Below are 16,051 nucleotides of genomic sequence, written 5' to 3' on the forward strand. Positions count from 1 at the left end.
TGGGCTGCTGGGCAAAGAGAGGCACTTAAGGCTGGTTTTCAGAAATTCTGAGTGCATGCCAGGACTTTTCTTGGGATGATGTTTGTCGTGGAGTTGCCTGACCTTGGAGCCTTGGAGCGAGGGCAGCAGTTGATGGTTAAGGTTTTACTGCTTGCACAGCTTGAGGAGAAGCCCAGATTGGTGGACCATGGGTTTATTTTCCATGCTGGCACTGGAGAGTGGCTCAGGTTTTGCACAGAATCAGTGCCAGTGTCATCAACCCACCGGGACGAGGTCTGAAATGCAGAGGTGGCATGCCCGGCGTGGTGAGTGTCAGTTCTCCCTGGTGTGTGGTTTCACACAGGCACAGGCTGAGGTGGCAGGTGCTCAGAGCTCACAGTTCCACAGCCTGAAGCTCTGGTGTTGTTGGACACAGTGTCCGGGAGTCCCCGAGCCCCCGTGGCAGCGTGGCCAGGGCCAGGCGCGCGCCGCCCCAGCCCCGCGACTGCGCCCTCTCCTCCTGGTCCTCCTGGAGCACCTGTGACCCCTGCCACAAGAAAAGGGTGAGTGTCTGCTCTGGGGAGCACTGAGAAGGAGCTGGGGTTTCCTTCCAGCCGTGTCCTTTGTGTCTGTGGGGTTGGGCAAAACTGCTGAGGAAAGACTGTGCAGTGAGACTGGGGGGTTTTGCTTTCTGGTGGTTTTAACTCTTCAGCTCACCACCCCAAATAATTGCACTGCTTTCCAGGGTGCCTCACTGTCCTGAGAAGGTGTAAGGACAGGCTTTGCAGGGACTTTCCAACACAGTCCTGTCCTTCCACATCATTGCAAGGCACCTTCCCCACTAATGGTCCCCTGTGGGACCTGGAGACTCTCGGTGCCTCTGAGGATTAAGATGCTTTTTCTTGTCTGCCAGACAGCATTTTCCACCTGAGAAGCCCCATCAAATGAAAGTAATGATCCCAACAGCGTGAAAAGCAAAATCCCCGTTGCTAGAGAGACCTCTGCTAACAAGTTGGAGAAGCTGTTCCCAGGCTTAAGCAGAAATAACCAGTGATGGGAGTTGGGGGGAGAGTGAAGCTTCATATCAAACAGTTAATCTCAGAAGCTGGGGGAAAAAAGGAGGGCTAACATATTGGACAGAGTAATTGACTGCTTCACAGCAGTGTTGTGGGCGGAAAAACATCCCTAATGATACGGAGGGGCAAGTAAATACACTGACAGAAAATAACAAGGGGTGTCGTTACCAGCACTAATTGAAAGAGAGGAGATGGAACTGAATCCTTCCTCACTCCTGCAAAGTCCTGCACTGCACTGTCAGGCTCATTTAAACAAACTGTCAAAGAAAAGCAAACTTTCCTTCATCCCTCCCAATCCCCCAATAAAATTAAAAAATGTGGCAGATCAGAAACCTTAGAAACGAGGCAAATTACCAACATCACACTTCTGTGCTGCCACTTTTCCCTTTTAATATGACAGAGTGTGCTTAGATCAGATCTCAGCGACACAAAGTTTGTTTTTCAGCCAGAGGAGCGTAAAATTCACCGTTTCTGTGCACTTGAGACAGAGTTTTTTATTTCATCACAGTACAGATTTGCCCGCCTGGAACAACCCTCTCAGTTCAGTGGAGATCCCTGTGATGACTCTGACAGAGAAACTGAGGACTGTGTCCCAGCCAGCCCTTGCAGGAGCAGAGTTCGGTGTGATGGCTTTGTGTGTGCAGTCACAGGTGAGGTCTCACATTTTATCTTTTTTTTTTTTTTCTTTAGAGTCAGGATTAATTGCTCCAGAGGTGGTATTTTGTATTTGGACTCAGATGTTTATTAATTCTCATCTATGTTACAGTGAGTTCTACAGCACTTCTGGCTAACAAGCTAAAAATGGAGAAATGGCAATGTGTCTTTCTTGTTACAAGGTCTTTTAAGCCCAAACTATCAAATTAAGAAAAGCCACCTAAATTATTTTCACTTTTAACCCAATAACCAGCCACCAATGACCCACAATACAGATTTTTCTATCCAATCACAAAAGTACCACCCAGACCCATGAAAAAGAAGGTGAAGAAGAAAGAAACCTCTGCCCCAAAACCTCCATCTTGCCCTCTATATATAACTATATTCTAAAACCTCAAATTCTAAGTTTTCCACCATGTAATGCTACACACTTCCATCCAAATTACCCACCAGTGATTTTACTTCTGTCATTCAATTTTGGAAGCCACAAGTCTAAAGCAGTATTTTCTTGGGGTTCAGTGCCTGTCAGCACAGAAAACCTAAAATTCTCAGTACCCAGTGTGCCAGCAGTAAGGATTTGGGGACTGGGGAGTGATGCTACTCAGATAATCAGGTGTCACCTCTGGTGCCACTGAGCTCTGTGCTCCTGCAGGATTCTGCTGGGCCAGAGGGATGCCAGGAATTGACCTGGCTCCTCCCATGCTTGTGTTTGTGTCAGTGACTTTGGGTGAGTCTAGTAGCCACCTTTAGAATCTCCAAATAGGAAATTAATAAATGAACCTGGTTATATCAGCAAAATCTGAAGCACTAGTGACAGCAGCAGGAGCTCAGCACCTGAGATGGGGCAAAGGAAAAAACCTCTGTTCTGCATCTTCCTGTGTCTTGGTGAGACTGAAAACACTCAGTAATTGTGGAGATGGGAAGAGAGAAAAAAACTATTACATGTAGAAGGCCTGCTGAAACAGCATCTTTGTTCTCCCAAAATGAAAAAAAAAAAAAAATTACCAAACATTCTGTATTTCTTTATACTTTTAATTATTGTGTTTTTTTTTCCTAAGATGAGCAAGGAATTTTAAGATTATGATGCTTTTGAGTGAAACTGAGCAGATAGAGAAGAATTTTGTTTTTTTCCAGCCAGCTTTGAACCATTCATTCCAGGAATTTTCTGTTTTGCTCCTAGAGTCCATGTCAGGAGTGTGATCCCAGGTTGTTTCATGAGTGACTTTTCCCTTCCATCCTAGGGAGATGCATTGCACGGAGGCTGCTCTGCAATGGGGATGACGACTGTGGGGACCAGTCAGATGAGAAAAACTGCAAAAAAGTGTTCAGGAAATGTGACCAGAAGATGGAAGAGTACTGGGGAATAGAGAGTCTGGCAAAAGGGTAGGTCTGTGACTTTGGTGAGATGCTCTCTTGCTTAAGGCTGAGAATGATCTAATGTGACTTCAGACACTGATCAGAGAAATGCTGGAGCAGCTGCTGGATCCAGGAGTGAGTTGGGATCTAATTGATTTCTTCCATGATATGGGAGGTGGTAGAATTTTTGTGCTTTGTGTGAGTGGGGTAGGTAAACCTGCATATTAGCAGCTCTGTGAAGATTAAAATCTAAGTCTGAATTGATTCAGTTTTTGCAGGCGAAGATTGCGACAACTTTCTGTAAGATCAGACCATGCAAAAAGAGAGTTTCTTTTTTCTTATTCTACAGGGAAAAAATTGCTTTTTACATCAAAAAAAAAAAAAAAGGAAAATCATATTGCAAGAAAAAAAATATAATTTTCTCATTATTCTCTGGAGATATGGCTGCTGCACATGTCATTGCTAATGCTTTGTACTTCTGAGTTTAATCAAAATTAAAAATAATGTTGGACAATTATAGGAACATGCTTCTCATCTCTTTGAAGCTACAAATGCTCAGTAATTTGCTTTTAGTGGACTTCCCTTTTTTTCCAGATTGTTCTAAAATTAGAGTTAATTTTTTTACAGCTTCAGAGTCATTATCATTCAAGCCTCTCTCCCCAAAATCAGGAGAGGCAGATCCAACAGAGTCCTGGAGCACTGATAGTTTTTTGTGGGGTTGGGTTTTGTTTTTATGAAGTTTCATTTCAGCAGCAATGGGAAAAGCAAGTGATGGGGTTTAATCTCCTCATCTCCACAAACTGCAGTGCTGCATCCTTCCTTAGAGCAGGCAGGTTAAGGTTTCTGTCCATCATCCACTGAAATCAAAGGAAAACTCCCTGTGGTTTTGAGGATTAGTTGCTCTTTTCTTGTTCTCCAACAATTTTTACTGTTATCTGCTGACCTCTGCTTGACCCTTGACTGACCTGGCAAAGACTTTGGCTGATAAACCAGAATGAAGAAGTGTGAATTAAAAATCAGCCTGGATTGATGGGATGGAGTGGCAAACCTGTCTTTGAAGGTTCTGGTGGATGCTGTGGATATTTGGGGATGCTCAGGGTGAGCAGCCTGGTGGGGTGGGGGTTTGGCTGGTGCAGTTTGTTCTGCTCTTCCTGGAGAGTTCCAGTAAAAGTCACAAAGCTTCCAGTGCTGGTGCCATTCATTTATATTCATCAGGTGTCAAAATTCAACTCTTGTCTTTTGATTTCTCATCAGTCAGGTTCTTCTGCAGCACCTGGGTTGGTTGGACAGTGAAAGAGGCTGAGCTTTCTTTTGGAGTTTCAAAATAAAGAAGTGTGAAACAAAGAGCCTGTGACTTAATAAAACAATATTTTGCCTTTCTCAGCCAAGGAATTTAATGTTTAGCTCTGAATTGATGGGACCATAAAACATTGTTGTTCTGCTTCACCTGCAGGTTGAATATCTTCACAAACAGCTTGGAGGGGTTGGTCCTTGATCACAGGTACTATGCTGGGGCATGTTCTCCCCATTACATCACAGACACCAGGTTCAGGAAGCCCTACAATGTAGAGAGCTACACACCAGAGGTATGTGCCAGGTGTGCCTGCAAATAAACTCACACACACATATCCCAATGGATTCACTGCCCAAAGCTTCACTGCTGCATCATTTTGTTAAAAAATCACAGAATTCTTGACACTCAATAGGACCAGGCTGATTTTTACCCTATTCTAGAACATTCTCATACCCCACACACTCCACAGTGTTGAGCACACCACATACTTTGTGTGAAAACTTGTTCCTGCCATGCATCAAAGCTGTATTTCAAATATTATATATTTGACCTTAGTGCTTCTGATGGCTTGATGTGTTTGAGTGCTGCCCACTAGGAAACCTTTTCCTTTTAGAATTTGTACTTTAATTGATGCCTGTGTTTAAAATTTCACCTTCTTTGCATAAGATTGACATACTAAGTGAAAGCCTGGGGACCTTGCAATATGGAGGAGATAGGAGCTTTCCTGCTGCTGTAAATGAAGTATTCTTGAAGTACCTGTGTTAATAATAATAGTGCTTTGCAATTATACAGGGCTTTTCATCTTCAAAGTGCAAGCATTAATTCACAAGTATATTTGTGTCTGCATTCCTTCCCCACGCTTCAGGTGTACAATCACTGTGCAGGAAATGAGATGTGTTGTTTTTCCTTTCTGTTTAGACCAAAGGCAAATATGAATTTACAATGACTGAATATGACTCCTACTCAAATTATGAAAGCAGTGTCCTGAAGGCAAAATCTTCACAGTCAAGCTTCAGCATCGGTATAAAAATACCTAAAGTGTTTGAATTTGGTTACAGTTCGAATGACATGAGGTTCAAGAAGTTCATGCAGAGGATGAAAAGATTTTCTTCCAGTGTAAGCACTGCTCCCTTAATTCCCTGCTAATGTGTTCCCTGTAAGTGTGTGTGTGTTGGTTTGAGGCTCCTCCTCAGGTCAGCAGCAGGACTGGGATAAATCAAATCCTTCCCCCAGCTGGATTCTGCCACTTGTTCAAGTCTTGTCTACCCCCACAATGCCTTCCTTTGTGTTTGCAGCATCCAGGAGCTTTTCCATCAGCTCTCAGCTGGGATCTGGGCTGCCTGACCTTTGAAATCAGCCACAGCTTGTGGAGAGGACTCAGTGATCCTTGTGGGTCTGTTCAGCTGTGGATATTCTCTGATTCTCAGTGTGGTCTGTCCACTGCCCTGCTGGGCATCCACCTTTGAATGTTTGCAGTGAAAAATTGGAACTAAGGACCTGTTCAACTTGAATCTATAACTAACTCCTACGACTGCCATAATTTCTTTTCTTTTTTTAATCTGTCATTGCCATAAACAAAGGCAGCTCATATCAGTGGTGTAATAGTATCACAAATCTGAGCCTCCTTTCAGTATAAAGTGTCCTCAGGAATGGCAAAGTATTCCTTGCACTTGCTTCCTGCAAAGTTGAATTTCTCACAAAAAGGTCAGAGGTCAATGAGAAGCATTTGCAACAGATAAACAAACCAGATACTAAATCCTGATTTTATTTTTTAAGCTGCTGTGTTGTGTACTGATCCCTCCCTGATGTGCTTGTCCTGCTGGCCCAGACAACTGAACACTAAACCCTTTGAACATAATGGAAGACATTTTCTGTTCCAGACTTTTCTACCAAAAAAGAGGGAGAAAAATTATCCATGTTTACATATCTGCACAGAGACATATAAATATGTGTGTGTGACAGAGAGTTTGTGTTTTCTTCTTGCCTTTCTGTGAAATACAAATACAAATTTGGCTCAGCCAGATAATGATACAAATCATGATTTCAGATGTCAGGACTTTTCAGGAGAGAGATAAAGTTTTATTAGGAGTAAAGCAGTGCTGCAGGATGCTGAGGTGTGCCAGAACCTGGACCCTGCCTTTTCCCACATCCCAATCATGGCCTGACTCAGCTACTTTTACTATAAAAGTTTTGCTTCTGCACAAGTCAGGAGATCTCCAGTTACAAGATCTCCAGCCACAAACCGTGCAATGAATAAACCCCGCTGATTATTTAACCACAAACAACAAATCCATGGTTGATGAGGATGCCATCCCTGACCCCTCCTGCCTTCTCCTGCCTCCCCTGCAGTCCAGCAAGTTCATCCACGCCCGTTCTGAGCTGGCTGTTGGTGTTTACAAGCTGAAGCCCCGAGCTCTGATGCTGCACCACGAGTTCCTGCAGCGGCTGCGGCAGCTCCCTGTGGATTACAGCTACGGGGAATACCGGGAGCTGCTCAGGGATTTTGGGACACACTTCATCCAGGAGGCCACTCTTGGAGGCATCTACGAGTACACTTTGGTGCTGAACAGCAACGAGCTGCACAAGGCAGGTGTGTGCATCTCATCTGGCTGGGAAGGAGCGCTGGGGATGGATTTTGGGTGGGAAAAGCTCTCTGCAGGCAGACAGGGGTGGATCAGGTCTGGGGGCATCAGGGGAAGATGATGGGAGAAAGAGGCAACAGCAGGTCAGAGAAACCCTGCAGAAAATGTGGGAGGTGTGGGAGAAATAGGACTTTTGGACAGGAAATTAATATGATTGTGTAGAAGTTGATTTATCGTTTATTTTTTAGCTTTTAGTATATATACATTATATTAATTATATAATTATATATTAACATATATAATATTATTGTATCGATTATGTATTTGATTTTATATTTAATTATATATTTAATTATATATTTAATTATATATTTTAAGACTACTGTGTTACGCATTTTTTTGATTGGTGTTTTTATGCGGTTTTTTACAAGTTTTTTAGGTTGGTGGTTCTTTAAAACATTGTTTACTTTTCTTTTGGGTTTTTTTAATTTTGGTATTTTGTTTTTTAGCTTTTTTTTTTTTTTAATTTAGCATAATTTACGATTTAGTGGTTTTGAAGGGTTTTAACAAGTTGTTGAAAAACACTTAAAAATGGCTTATTTTGTGCACTTGTTATAATCATTAGTTTAACCTAAGAAATATACAGAAAAAATAGTTAAGTGTGTGAAGGAATAGTAAAATATGCAGAAAAACAACTAGGTAGCAAAATATGGAAAAAAAAAAAGCTAAATATGGGTTGGCTGGTGCACACAATACAGACCAAGGCTTGGGCTTGTTCAGTCATTTTTACTGTGGCCTAAAATTGTTTAATATTACTACATAGAGGTGCTGGTTGGCAGTAAAACGAGATTTTCAAAGCATGCTCAGCATCATGGGCTGGATTTAGTTGACAAAGAAAGGCCCTGTGGCAGGTATTTTAGACAACACATTTTAGAGGCTGACAAGATGTTGAGATGAATGAGAATCGTGGATCTTAACACTTCTGTTAGCTTTGAAAACCTTCACCCAAGTTCTTTTTCCACTGCCTTCTAAATGGCAGTTTTGAAACACCTTTAGCCTCGAGAGCTTTTCCAGCATGTAGGAAACAGTAAATAATTTGCTGGGTGACTCTTGTGCCTGACATTGCTCCTGCTCTTTGGCTCTGGCTCCTTTTGTTGTGAGAAATGATGATTGTTGTGTAGGACAGAGCGAGCAGTGTGACATTAATCAATAGCTGCACTCTCAATTATTTATTCATTGGCAGGGGAGTGGGGAACTGCCTCTGCTGTCTGTTTGCAGAGGCATTTACTGGGCTCTGCTTTGTGTAATACTCTGTTTGTTCTTCTGCTGTGTGGGAAGTTCCTTACCCTGGAGTCAGAGAGAGGGACAGAATTCAGAATCCCATTTCAGATATTCAAATTCTAACAAAGTTTCCCAATTTCTCAGCTGCTGCTGTGGTTCCATCACAAGCCATGTTTGTTTGAACTAAAGTGTGTTATTGTTTGCACCACAATGGTCAGCGTCTGCTGACCCAGATCAGGATCCTGCAGCAATAACCACATTTTCACACAAGTGCTGAGCTGGGCTGTAAGTTCTCAGCAGGGTTTTGTAGGTCCAGTCTGATATTTCAGGTTTTTCCCTTCAAATCCTTCATTCATTATATTTTAGTGTCTGTGCTGGAGCTGAAACCTTCCTAATACAACATGAAATGGTTGTATTAAAACCTTGCAATTTTTGTGTGTTTAAGGTTTCTCTCTGAGTGATGTCCAGAAATGTACACAGAGGGGCTTTAACATTGGTGCAAATCTTGTTAAAGTCACTGTGGGGCTTGGAGTAAATACAGCTGGCTGTAAAGCCCTTTTGAAAGAGATTGGAGGTAAGCATGAAACACTTCTGCCATTTCATTTCTTTGTCATGCAGTGGGACTCAATGGCCCAGCAGCAGATGATATCTTCCTGGAGGAGGGATGGGTTGTGGGAAAGATAAAGATGATTGCCCCAGCTGGTTTAAAGATGGCCCATTAGCAGATAGATGATTGCCCCAGCTGGTTTAAAGATGGCCCATTAGCAGGTAATATGTGCCATGGAGATAAGGGTCACTGCCCCACTCAGCTTCAATAGATGGGATAGAATACACATTTCTGGCCACATCCTGTATTGCAACCCAAGCCAGGAAGGAATTTAGGGGAGGGATGCATGGTGCAGGATGGGGAATTCCTGCAAGGGAGCAGGAGGGACATAGGACACACTGCAGGAAACCAGGTGAGCAACACTCATGGTGCTTTTCCTTTGCCCTCTGGGTGGGATGAGTCCTGCTGCTAGCTGACAACTGCAGCCCACACAGACACAGCCTGGGCAGAGCTGGGCACTTTCCTGAGTGTGTTTTTGCAGACAGCACTGCCAGGAAGGAGCTGGTGGAGGATTTTGTGGCTCTGGTGCGTGGTGGAGCCAGCGAGGAGATCACCAGGCTGGCACACAAGGACCTGCCCACAGCCCAGCTCCTGCAGCAGTGGGGAGAAGCTGTGCAGTACAACCCTGACATCATAAAGCTCAAGGTACTGACCCCTCCATTTCCTCCAGCCCCTCTCTTTGAATAAACAGGATTTAGAGGGGAAAAAAACCAAACAGGAATAACAAACCTTACTGTGCAGCGTAGTTCCTCTAAGTGAGCCAGGCAGATGAGATGATCCACCTTCTGTTTTACCAATGTATAGCTTACCAAAAATTGTATCTGGCAGCATATATTCTATAAGATTCTATAAAATGTTCTATTTTCCTGGGTGTTTATCAACTTCTGTGAGCACCAGTGAGCATTCTTTCTGGTTCAGAAGGTCAGGTGGTTCACTGTGCATGCCTGGGTGTTTGTGCAGCTTAGCTGTACCTCAAAAATACAAGTTAGGCTTTGAAGAGTCAATGATTTTTGATCCCAGAGAGTTTTAGAAATGCAAAAAAGCAAGCAGAAGTGTGTAGCAATTCTGCCTCATCATCCTTAATGTCAAAATGAGTGAATAGTACAAAGGTGCAAGAGAACATCCTTTTAAACAGGAGTCTGGACTGGTAGAGGTGAAGTTGATTTATAGTTGTTTTTCACTGTAAAATTTAATTTTAGGCAAAAATCTTTACATTTGTAAAAGGGGATTGCTTCTCAAGAAAGAGGTGAATTCTAAAAAGGTGAAGCAAGCAAAAATCAGGAATTTGGAAATACAGGCTGTACCCATCTGGCACTTGGTGCAGCCCCTGGTGTGCTGTGGATTGACCTTCCAGAAATGCACTGGGGGGTCTCAGAGCAGGAGACAAGAGAAATGCAGCCTCTGCAGCAAATCCCTCACACAGAAAAACCTCCCATGAGGAATTGAGGTGCTCTTTGTCTTGCCTGGCATCCCTGACCAGGCTGCCCAGTGAAAAACCTCAGGCAGATGTAATTTGGATTTGGTATCTTCATTTCCATACCAATATCCCTGTGGGGCTTGAAGATCAAAAGTACCAGTGGAGTGTGACTAAATGTCAGCCCAAGAATGCTTAGTTAGGGAAAACTAAAGCAAATCAGTTCATAAATCATCTGCTGGAGAGACTTGGCAGGTCACTCTTAGTGTATTTCCTCATTTGTATGGTCTGAATTCAAAAAGCAAAGTATGGATCACAGATAATTGATGAAGAGTGGATGAACAGCAGCAGGAAATGAGCTTTTTTTTTTTTTTTTTTTTTTTTGTATTGGAATATTCTTTAGTTCCTGTAGTTTGAGCCTGTGGTAGCAGGAGGGTGATCTTTGATTCTTTGATGCTTCCTGTGTGTGGCCTGCATCTCTGCAGTGAGGATGGGAATTTGGGATGGACCATGGCACATGGAAGTACCATCCCACTGTGGGTGACTGGCACTATTGACACCCCACTTTAACCTTCCCTTGTTCTCAGGAGGAAAATAAATGAGTGACCCAAAGTCTCCTTGGTCCCTGCATGTTCACTGTGCTGTGCACACCCATCTGCAGGTGGAGATCAAATCCTCTCCCTTCTGGAAAACAGTGAACCCTTATCTGGGCTCCATAGGGACAAAAATCAGCCTTGAAATGCAGGAGTGGTGAAGGTGGAAGTGCTGATGTGAATCCCTGTGACTGGTGCCTTTGGCTGTGCTGGGGGGCTGTAGGAGGAGATTTCTGTGAATAGTTTTTAGGGGGCATTTTTAAAATCAGAGTAAGAGATCACTAAGAAAATGTAAGTTTGAACACATCTGATGGACTTTTTTGCACATTTCCAGCTGCTCTGGTGTTGGAAACCAAGGGGAGTATTCCTGCTGTGGTGACCTTGTTGTTCATAAGTTTTAGCAAACAGCAATGGGAAACCTGCAATTGTGCCCCAAAGCCCCTCCAGCTGTGCCACCACCAAACCTTTGGATGTTCATGGCATTCTGAGCTTGGGAATTAATACATTTTCTCCCCTCCCCTTAGGCAGAGCCTCTGTATGAGCTGGTGGCTCCCTCTGACGTGGCTGATGCCATGAAAATCAGGGAGAATCTGCGCCGGGCTCTGGAGGAGTTCCAGCTGGAGAGCAGCTCCTGCCGCTGTGCCCCGTGCCAAGGGAATGGCATCCCCTTCCTCACAGGTACAGGGCTCCTCCTTCCCACCCTCCTGGCTGGAACCACTTGGCAATTGTGGGGAGCACGGGGCAAGCAAGCTGCTCTTTAGTTTTTACTGTAGTTGCTTTATCAGGGAATTACTCTGTGTTTTTGATGTTGTTTGTAGAGTCCTGGTAAGTGCAGTGAGTCAAAGGATGTGGCTTTGTCATGGGAATAATCATCATCTGTATCTGTATCCATTATCTGTATCAGTTTTACAGAAGAATTTGTTGCTTCTCAATTATGCCTTTAAAAAAGAAAAGAAAAAATCCTTGACATCTTTAAGTCTCCTCCTTTTGCTTTTAAGATTGCTTCTATCCTCCTGGAGAAGTGACTACTGTCTCAGCTTTAATTAGTGTTTGTGAAAGGGTTTTGAAGATGAAAAGCACCAAATAAGTGCCAAGCACAGTGATCACCACCACCACCTCCCCCTGTTTCTGATAGAAGCTGTCCTCCTCTGCAAGCAGGCTGTGATTTAAAAAATGAAGGGGAAAAAATAATCAAATTAAATGAAAACTGCTCTGCCTAAACAGGAGATATATGATGTGATGAGAGCTTCTAACAAAGGGATCATTTTGTCAAGTGCCTAATTCCAATCTGCATCTGCAAAAGTCCTGATGAGAATTGTTATCATCAAATTGTTTCTAATGCAGAAATGATCACTTCAGGTACCAGCCAGCTGATTGTAGCACTTCAAGCATTTGTCTCATGGTGACCTTTGTTTAAATAACTTTGTAGGAGCTGAGCCCAGGTTAGTGTTTCATTTAGAATCTTCCCAGCAAAGGTTTTAAATGACCATTTTCCTAAGTGGGAACTCTTCTCCGTGCTCCTGATATGGGATGCACATCCCTGGGCAGCCAGAGCAGGGATATTGGGTTTTTCCTCTGCCACAAAGCCAAGTCAGCATATTCCTGTCCTGGCTGCTCTTTCTTGATGCTGCAGGTTGTTATTTACCAGCTTTACCAAGAGCTCTCTCCACAGATCCCACCTGCAGTGCTGGGTCTGAAATCCCAAATACTCACACATGGGACTGCTGGAGTGAGTCCAGAGGAGGCACAGGGAAGGCAGGGTTAGATGAGATGTTGGGAAGGAATTCCTGGCTGGGAGAGAGTGGAAGCCCTGGCACAGGGTGCCCAGAGAAGATGTGGCTGCCCTGGATCCCTGGAAGTGTCCAAGGCCAGGTTGGGCAGGGCTTGGAGCAGCTGGGACAGTGGAAGGTGTCAGTGCCCATGGCAGGGGATGGGATGAGCTGTAGGATTCCTCCCAACCCAAACCATTCCAGGATTCTGTGATCCCTTCTGGAGAAGAGCAAAAGTGCTCTATGGCCCCCTGGCTTGTGGAACTGCACCAGTGAGACTGAGGATGAGCTGCAGGGCAGGAACAAATATATGGGGAGCTGAGAGGGGCTGCAGGGCAGTCACAGCTCCCTTCTTCATTGCTGTTGATCCCTTCAGCACAGGAGAAAAGTGAAGCCATTTCACCCAGTGTCCTTCCTCCCAGAAGATGAAGTGCTGGAGAGAAGTGGGTGGCTCCAGGTCTGTAATTCCCCCTGTGCTTGCTTGCAGGAACAGAGTGTGAGTGCCTGTGTCCCCTGGGCTACCGCGGCGCCGCCTGCGAGATCAGCAGCAGGAAAGGTGAGAGGGACCCAGCCCCATCCAGGGATGGATGGCAGTGATGCCAGCCCAGTGCACCCAGCTGTGCCCCTGACAAGGGGACAGATGTGTTTTCCCTTCTGAATTCCTCTGCCCTCCTGAGGAGGTGGGTTTATTTTGGCATGCACGTGCCTTTCAGTTGTATCGAAATAGGAATTCCTGCCTAGTTCACAATCCCTGGAAAGGCTCAGGTCTCCTCCTTAGGAAACAGCTCTGTTTCTCAAGTTTTTCCCTTTGACAAAGCCAGCATGGTGCAAACTGTTCTCCCCCACATATGCTACCATGCATTTTAATCTTAAAATCTTATTATGTTGTTTTGAAGGGTTTATTAATGCTTCTTGGTCACTTTATGTTTCCACTGACTCCTGACTGATGCTCTTAACTCCTTCTAGTTTAGGATCATCTATGAATTTAATCATTTTGTTTACTTCTTCCAGCTCATTAATTTAGATGCTAAATAATACCAGATCCCAGGCACCCAGAGCTCTGGCACCAGCCCACAATTTGATGCACTGCATTTATCACTGGCTTTGTTTACAGCATTACCCAGTACTCATTCTGCATGGCTGTGTCCAAACTGAGCCAGGCTGAAATGCACTTTAAGCCAAGATTTCACTGAACAGGGGGTCAATTTTTGGGTATTTCTAAGGCAGTCCATGGAGCCTTGAATGGTGGAGTCACTGACACCTTACTTCAGTCTGTTTTTCACACTCATAGCCACATCCAACCCTCCCAAAGCTCACATCCATCCATTTGTCAACATTGTAACTTCATTTCTCGCTCCCATTTCCTCATTTATGTGTTGCCTCCGTGATTCTCAGCATTTTGAATTTATGTCACTCACATGCTCAGGGTCCTGAAGAATCAGTGTAATAGGAAAAGCAATGGAGGGAAAGCTGAATAGCCAAGCTGTTGTTCACTGAAGTGCTAACACTGCCCCTACCACCTTGAAATGTGGCTGAGACAAGTTTAGTTGGTCCGTTTCCTATCTAGGCTTGGACTAAGAGAGAGCAACATTCTTCAACAAATATAAAGCTAATTGCCTTTTTCCCCCTCCCTTTTATGTCTTCCTGAAGTGCAGTTTGAACAAACCCCAGAAATGCTGAACAGAGAATTAACATCTCAGAAACAATCACTCATTGTTAATGACTCCAGTGTATTGTTAGTGATGTGGACAGGGGCAGAGCTGTTTGTATTCAAATACAATCCATGGGAGCTGACAGCTCTTCCCATGGAAAGAGCTGCTTGTTTCTGATGGGTATTTCCAGCTTTGTGTTATTGTTTTTTGGTTTTTTTTCCCAGATGCTGCTATTAATGGAAACTGGGGGTGCTGGGCCAGCTGGTCCCCGTGCTCAGGAGGTCAGAGGACAAGAAGGAGACAGTGCAACAACCCTGCCCCACAGAATGGTGGCTCCTCGTGCTCAGGGCCAGACTCTGAGACAGTTCCCTGCTAGAGGGAATCCCAGGAACTCTCACAGAACTGATGGGCACTTGGCAGGCTGCTTGGGAAGACATCACCTCACTGGATTTCTGAGTTGGCCTCGCTCTGCCCATCCAAATCAGAAATATTTCAGCAGACCCTGGGAGCTGGGGGGTGTTAGGAGCCACCCCTTTGGATGTGCAGTTGTCCCATGGGGTTGAATGTGCTTGCTGACCTCAATATTTTGCCTTTTTCCTGTCTTTACTGCAATGGGCTGAATGAGACAAGCTTTATCTCTGTCTGTATTTGGTAGCTGCGTGATTTCAAATTGTGCTGTCTTGTTGTTGAAGGTTCCTTTGAGATAAGAAGAGACACTTTGATCTTAGGTGCAGCAGGATGTGCACTGATGCACAGCTTCTGTGAAGGCAGCTGTGTCATGTGGAGCAAAATCCAGCACATTAAAGCCTAAATCTCAATGAGCACAACACTATCTAACATGACATTTGGAGCCACTGTGCCTCACTACCCTGCTTTACCAATTTATTGTATTGTTTCCACCCCTGCCATGGGCAGGGACACCTTCCTCTATCCCAGGTTGCTCCAAGCCCTGTCCAACCTGGCCTTGGACACTTCCAGGGATGGGGCAGCCCTGGGACAAATGGAACATTTGGGAAAGGCTGTCTGCACATCCCCTGAGCTCTTCTTCCCTTAGTAGCTGTGTTTGCCCCAGATAAGCTCTGGTTAATAAATCTGATCCCATGAAATCCAGTATTCCAACTGCTGCTGGATCCACCCAGAGTGGTACAGTTGACTTGGAGAGAGTTCAGTGTGAAAAGACACAAATTGGTTTGCCTGTTATTACCATCCCTGGAGCTGTGCATCACAGCAGAGGAACTTTGAAACACCATTTCAGGAGCCTGCATCCTTCCAGGGCTTGCCTCCTACAGCTGTGGTGGTGGCAAATGGTTTTTGCAAACACATTTGGTTTGGGCCTGCTGCAAAATAACCAGTGACAGCTTTGCTGCAAAAGGCAATTTTACCAGTGAAAGTCGTTCATGAGTGTTGAGAGTCTTGTAACACCTGCAAGGTCAAACTCTTCTTCTGAGGGTGTTTTAGCAGAGCTGGTGATGGTGGGCTGGTATTGCCTGCTCCTTTCCTTTCAAACTGATATTGCCTGCTCCTTCCCTTTCAGACTGATGCTGTCTGAATGTAATTCCTGTGAGAGCAGCTCAGGCTCCCTGACACCTGAACAATGGAACATGCATTTAGTTGTAGCCCTCACGCCGCCTCCACACTCATCCACAGGGCTCCTGTGACAGCTTTAAGAAAGGCAGAACACATTGCATATGTAAAACAAGAGGGCTCTGTGCTCATTATGGGCTTCATCATTTAGCTGACAACCCAAAACATTTCCCTCTCCCACTGTGTAGCTGCAATATCTTTTACGTGATG

At 44.5% G+C, this 16,051-nt stretch overlaps 1 protein-coding gene across 1 annotated transcript; it reads left to right on the forward strand.

Annotated features, from left to right (window-relative positions):
* Nucleotides 1–293: 293 nt before the first annotated feature.
* Nucleotides 294–15,770, forward strand: C8B (complement C8 beta chain; the record flags this gene model as incomplete). The annotated part of the gene is made up of 12 exons (XM_079314051.1): nucleotides 294–325; nucleotides 416–542; nucleotides 1,564–1,705; nucleotides 2,951–3,092; nucleotides 4,519–4,651; nucleotides 5,278–5,475; nucleotides 6,709–6,949; nucleotides 8,668–8,796; nucleotides 9,311–9,474; nucleotides 11,361–11,514; nucleotides 13,093–13,161; nucleotides 14,482–15,770. 12 exons carry the CDS (start codon nucleotides 294–296, stop codon nucleotides 14,631–14,633), a joined length of 1,683 nt encoding a protein of 560 aa, XP_079170177.1. The 3' UTR covers nucleotides 14,634–15,770.
* Between the last annotated feature and the right edge of the window lie 281 nt (nucleotides 15,771–16,051).

This window comes from Erithacus rubecula, assembly GCF_903797595.1.
Source record: "Erithacus rubecula genome assembly, chromosome: 10".
NCBI classification, from domain to species: Eukaryota; Metazoa; Chordata; class Aves; order Passeriformes; family Muscicapidae; genus Erithacus; species Erithacus rubecula.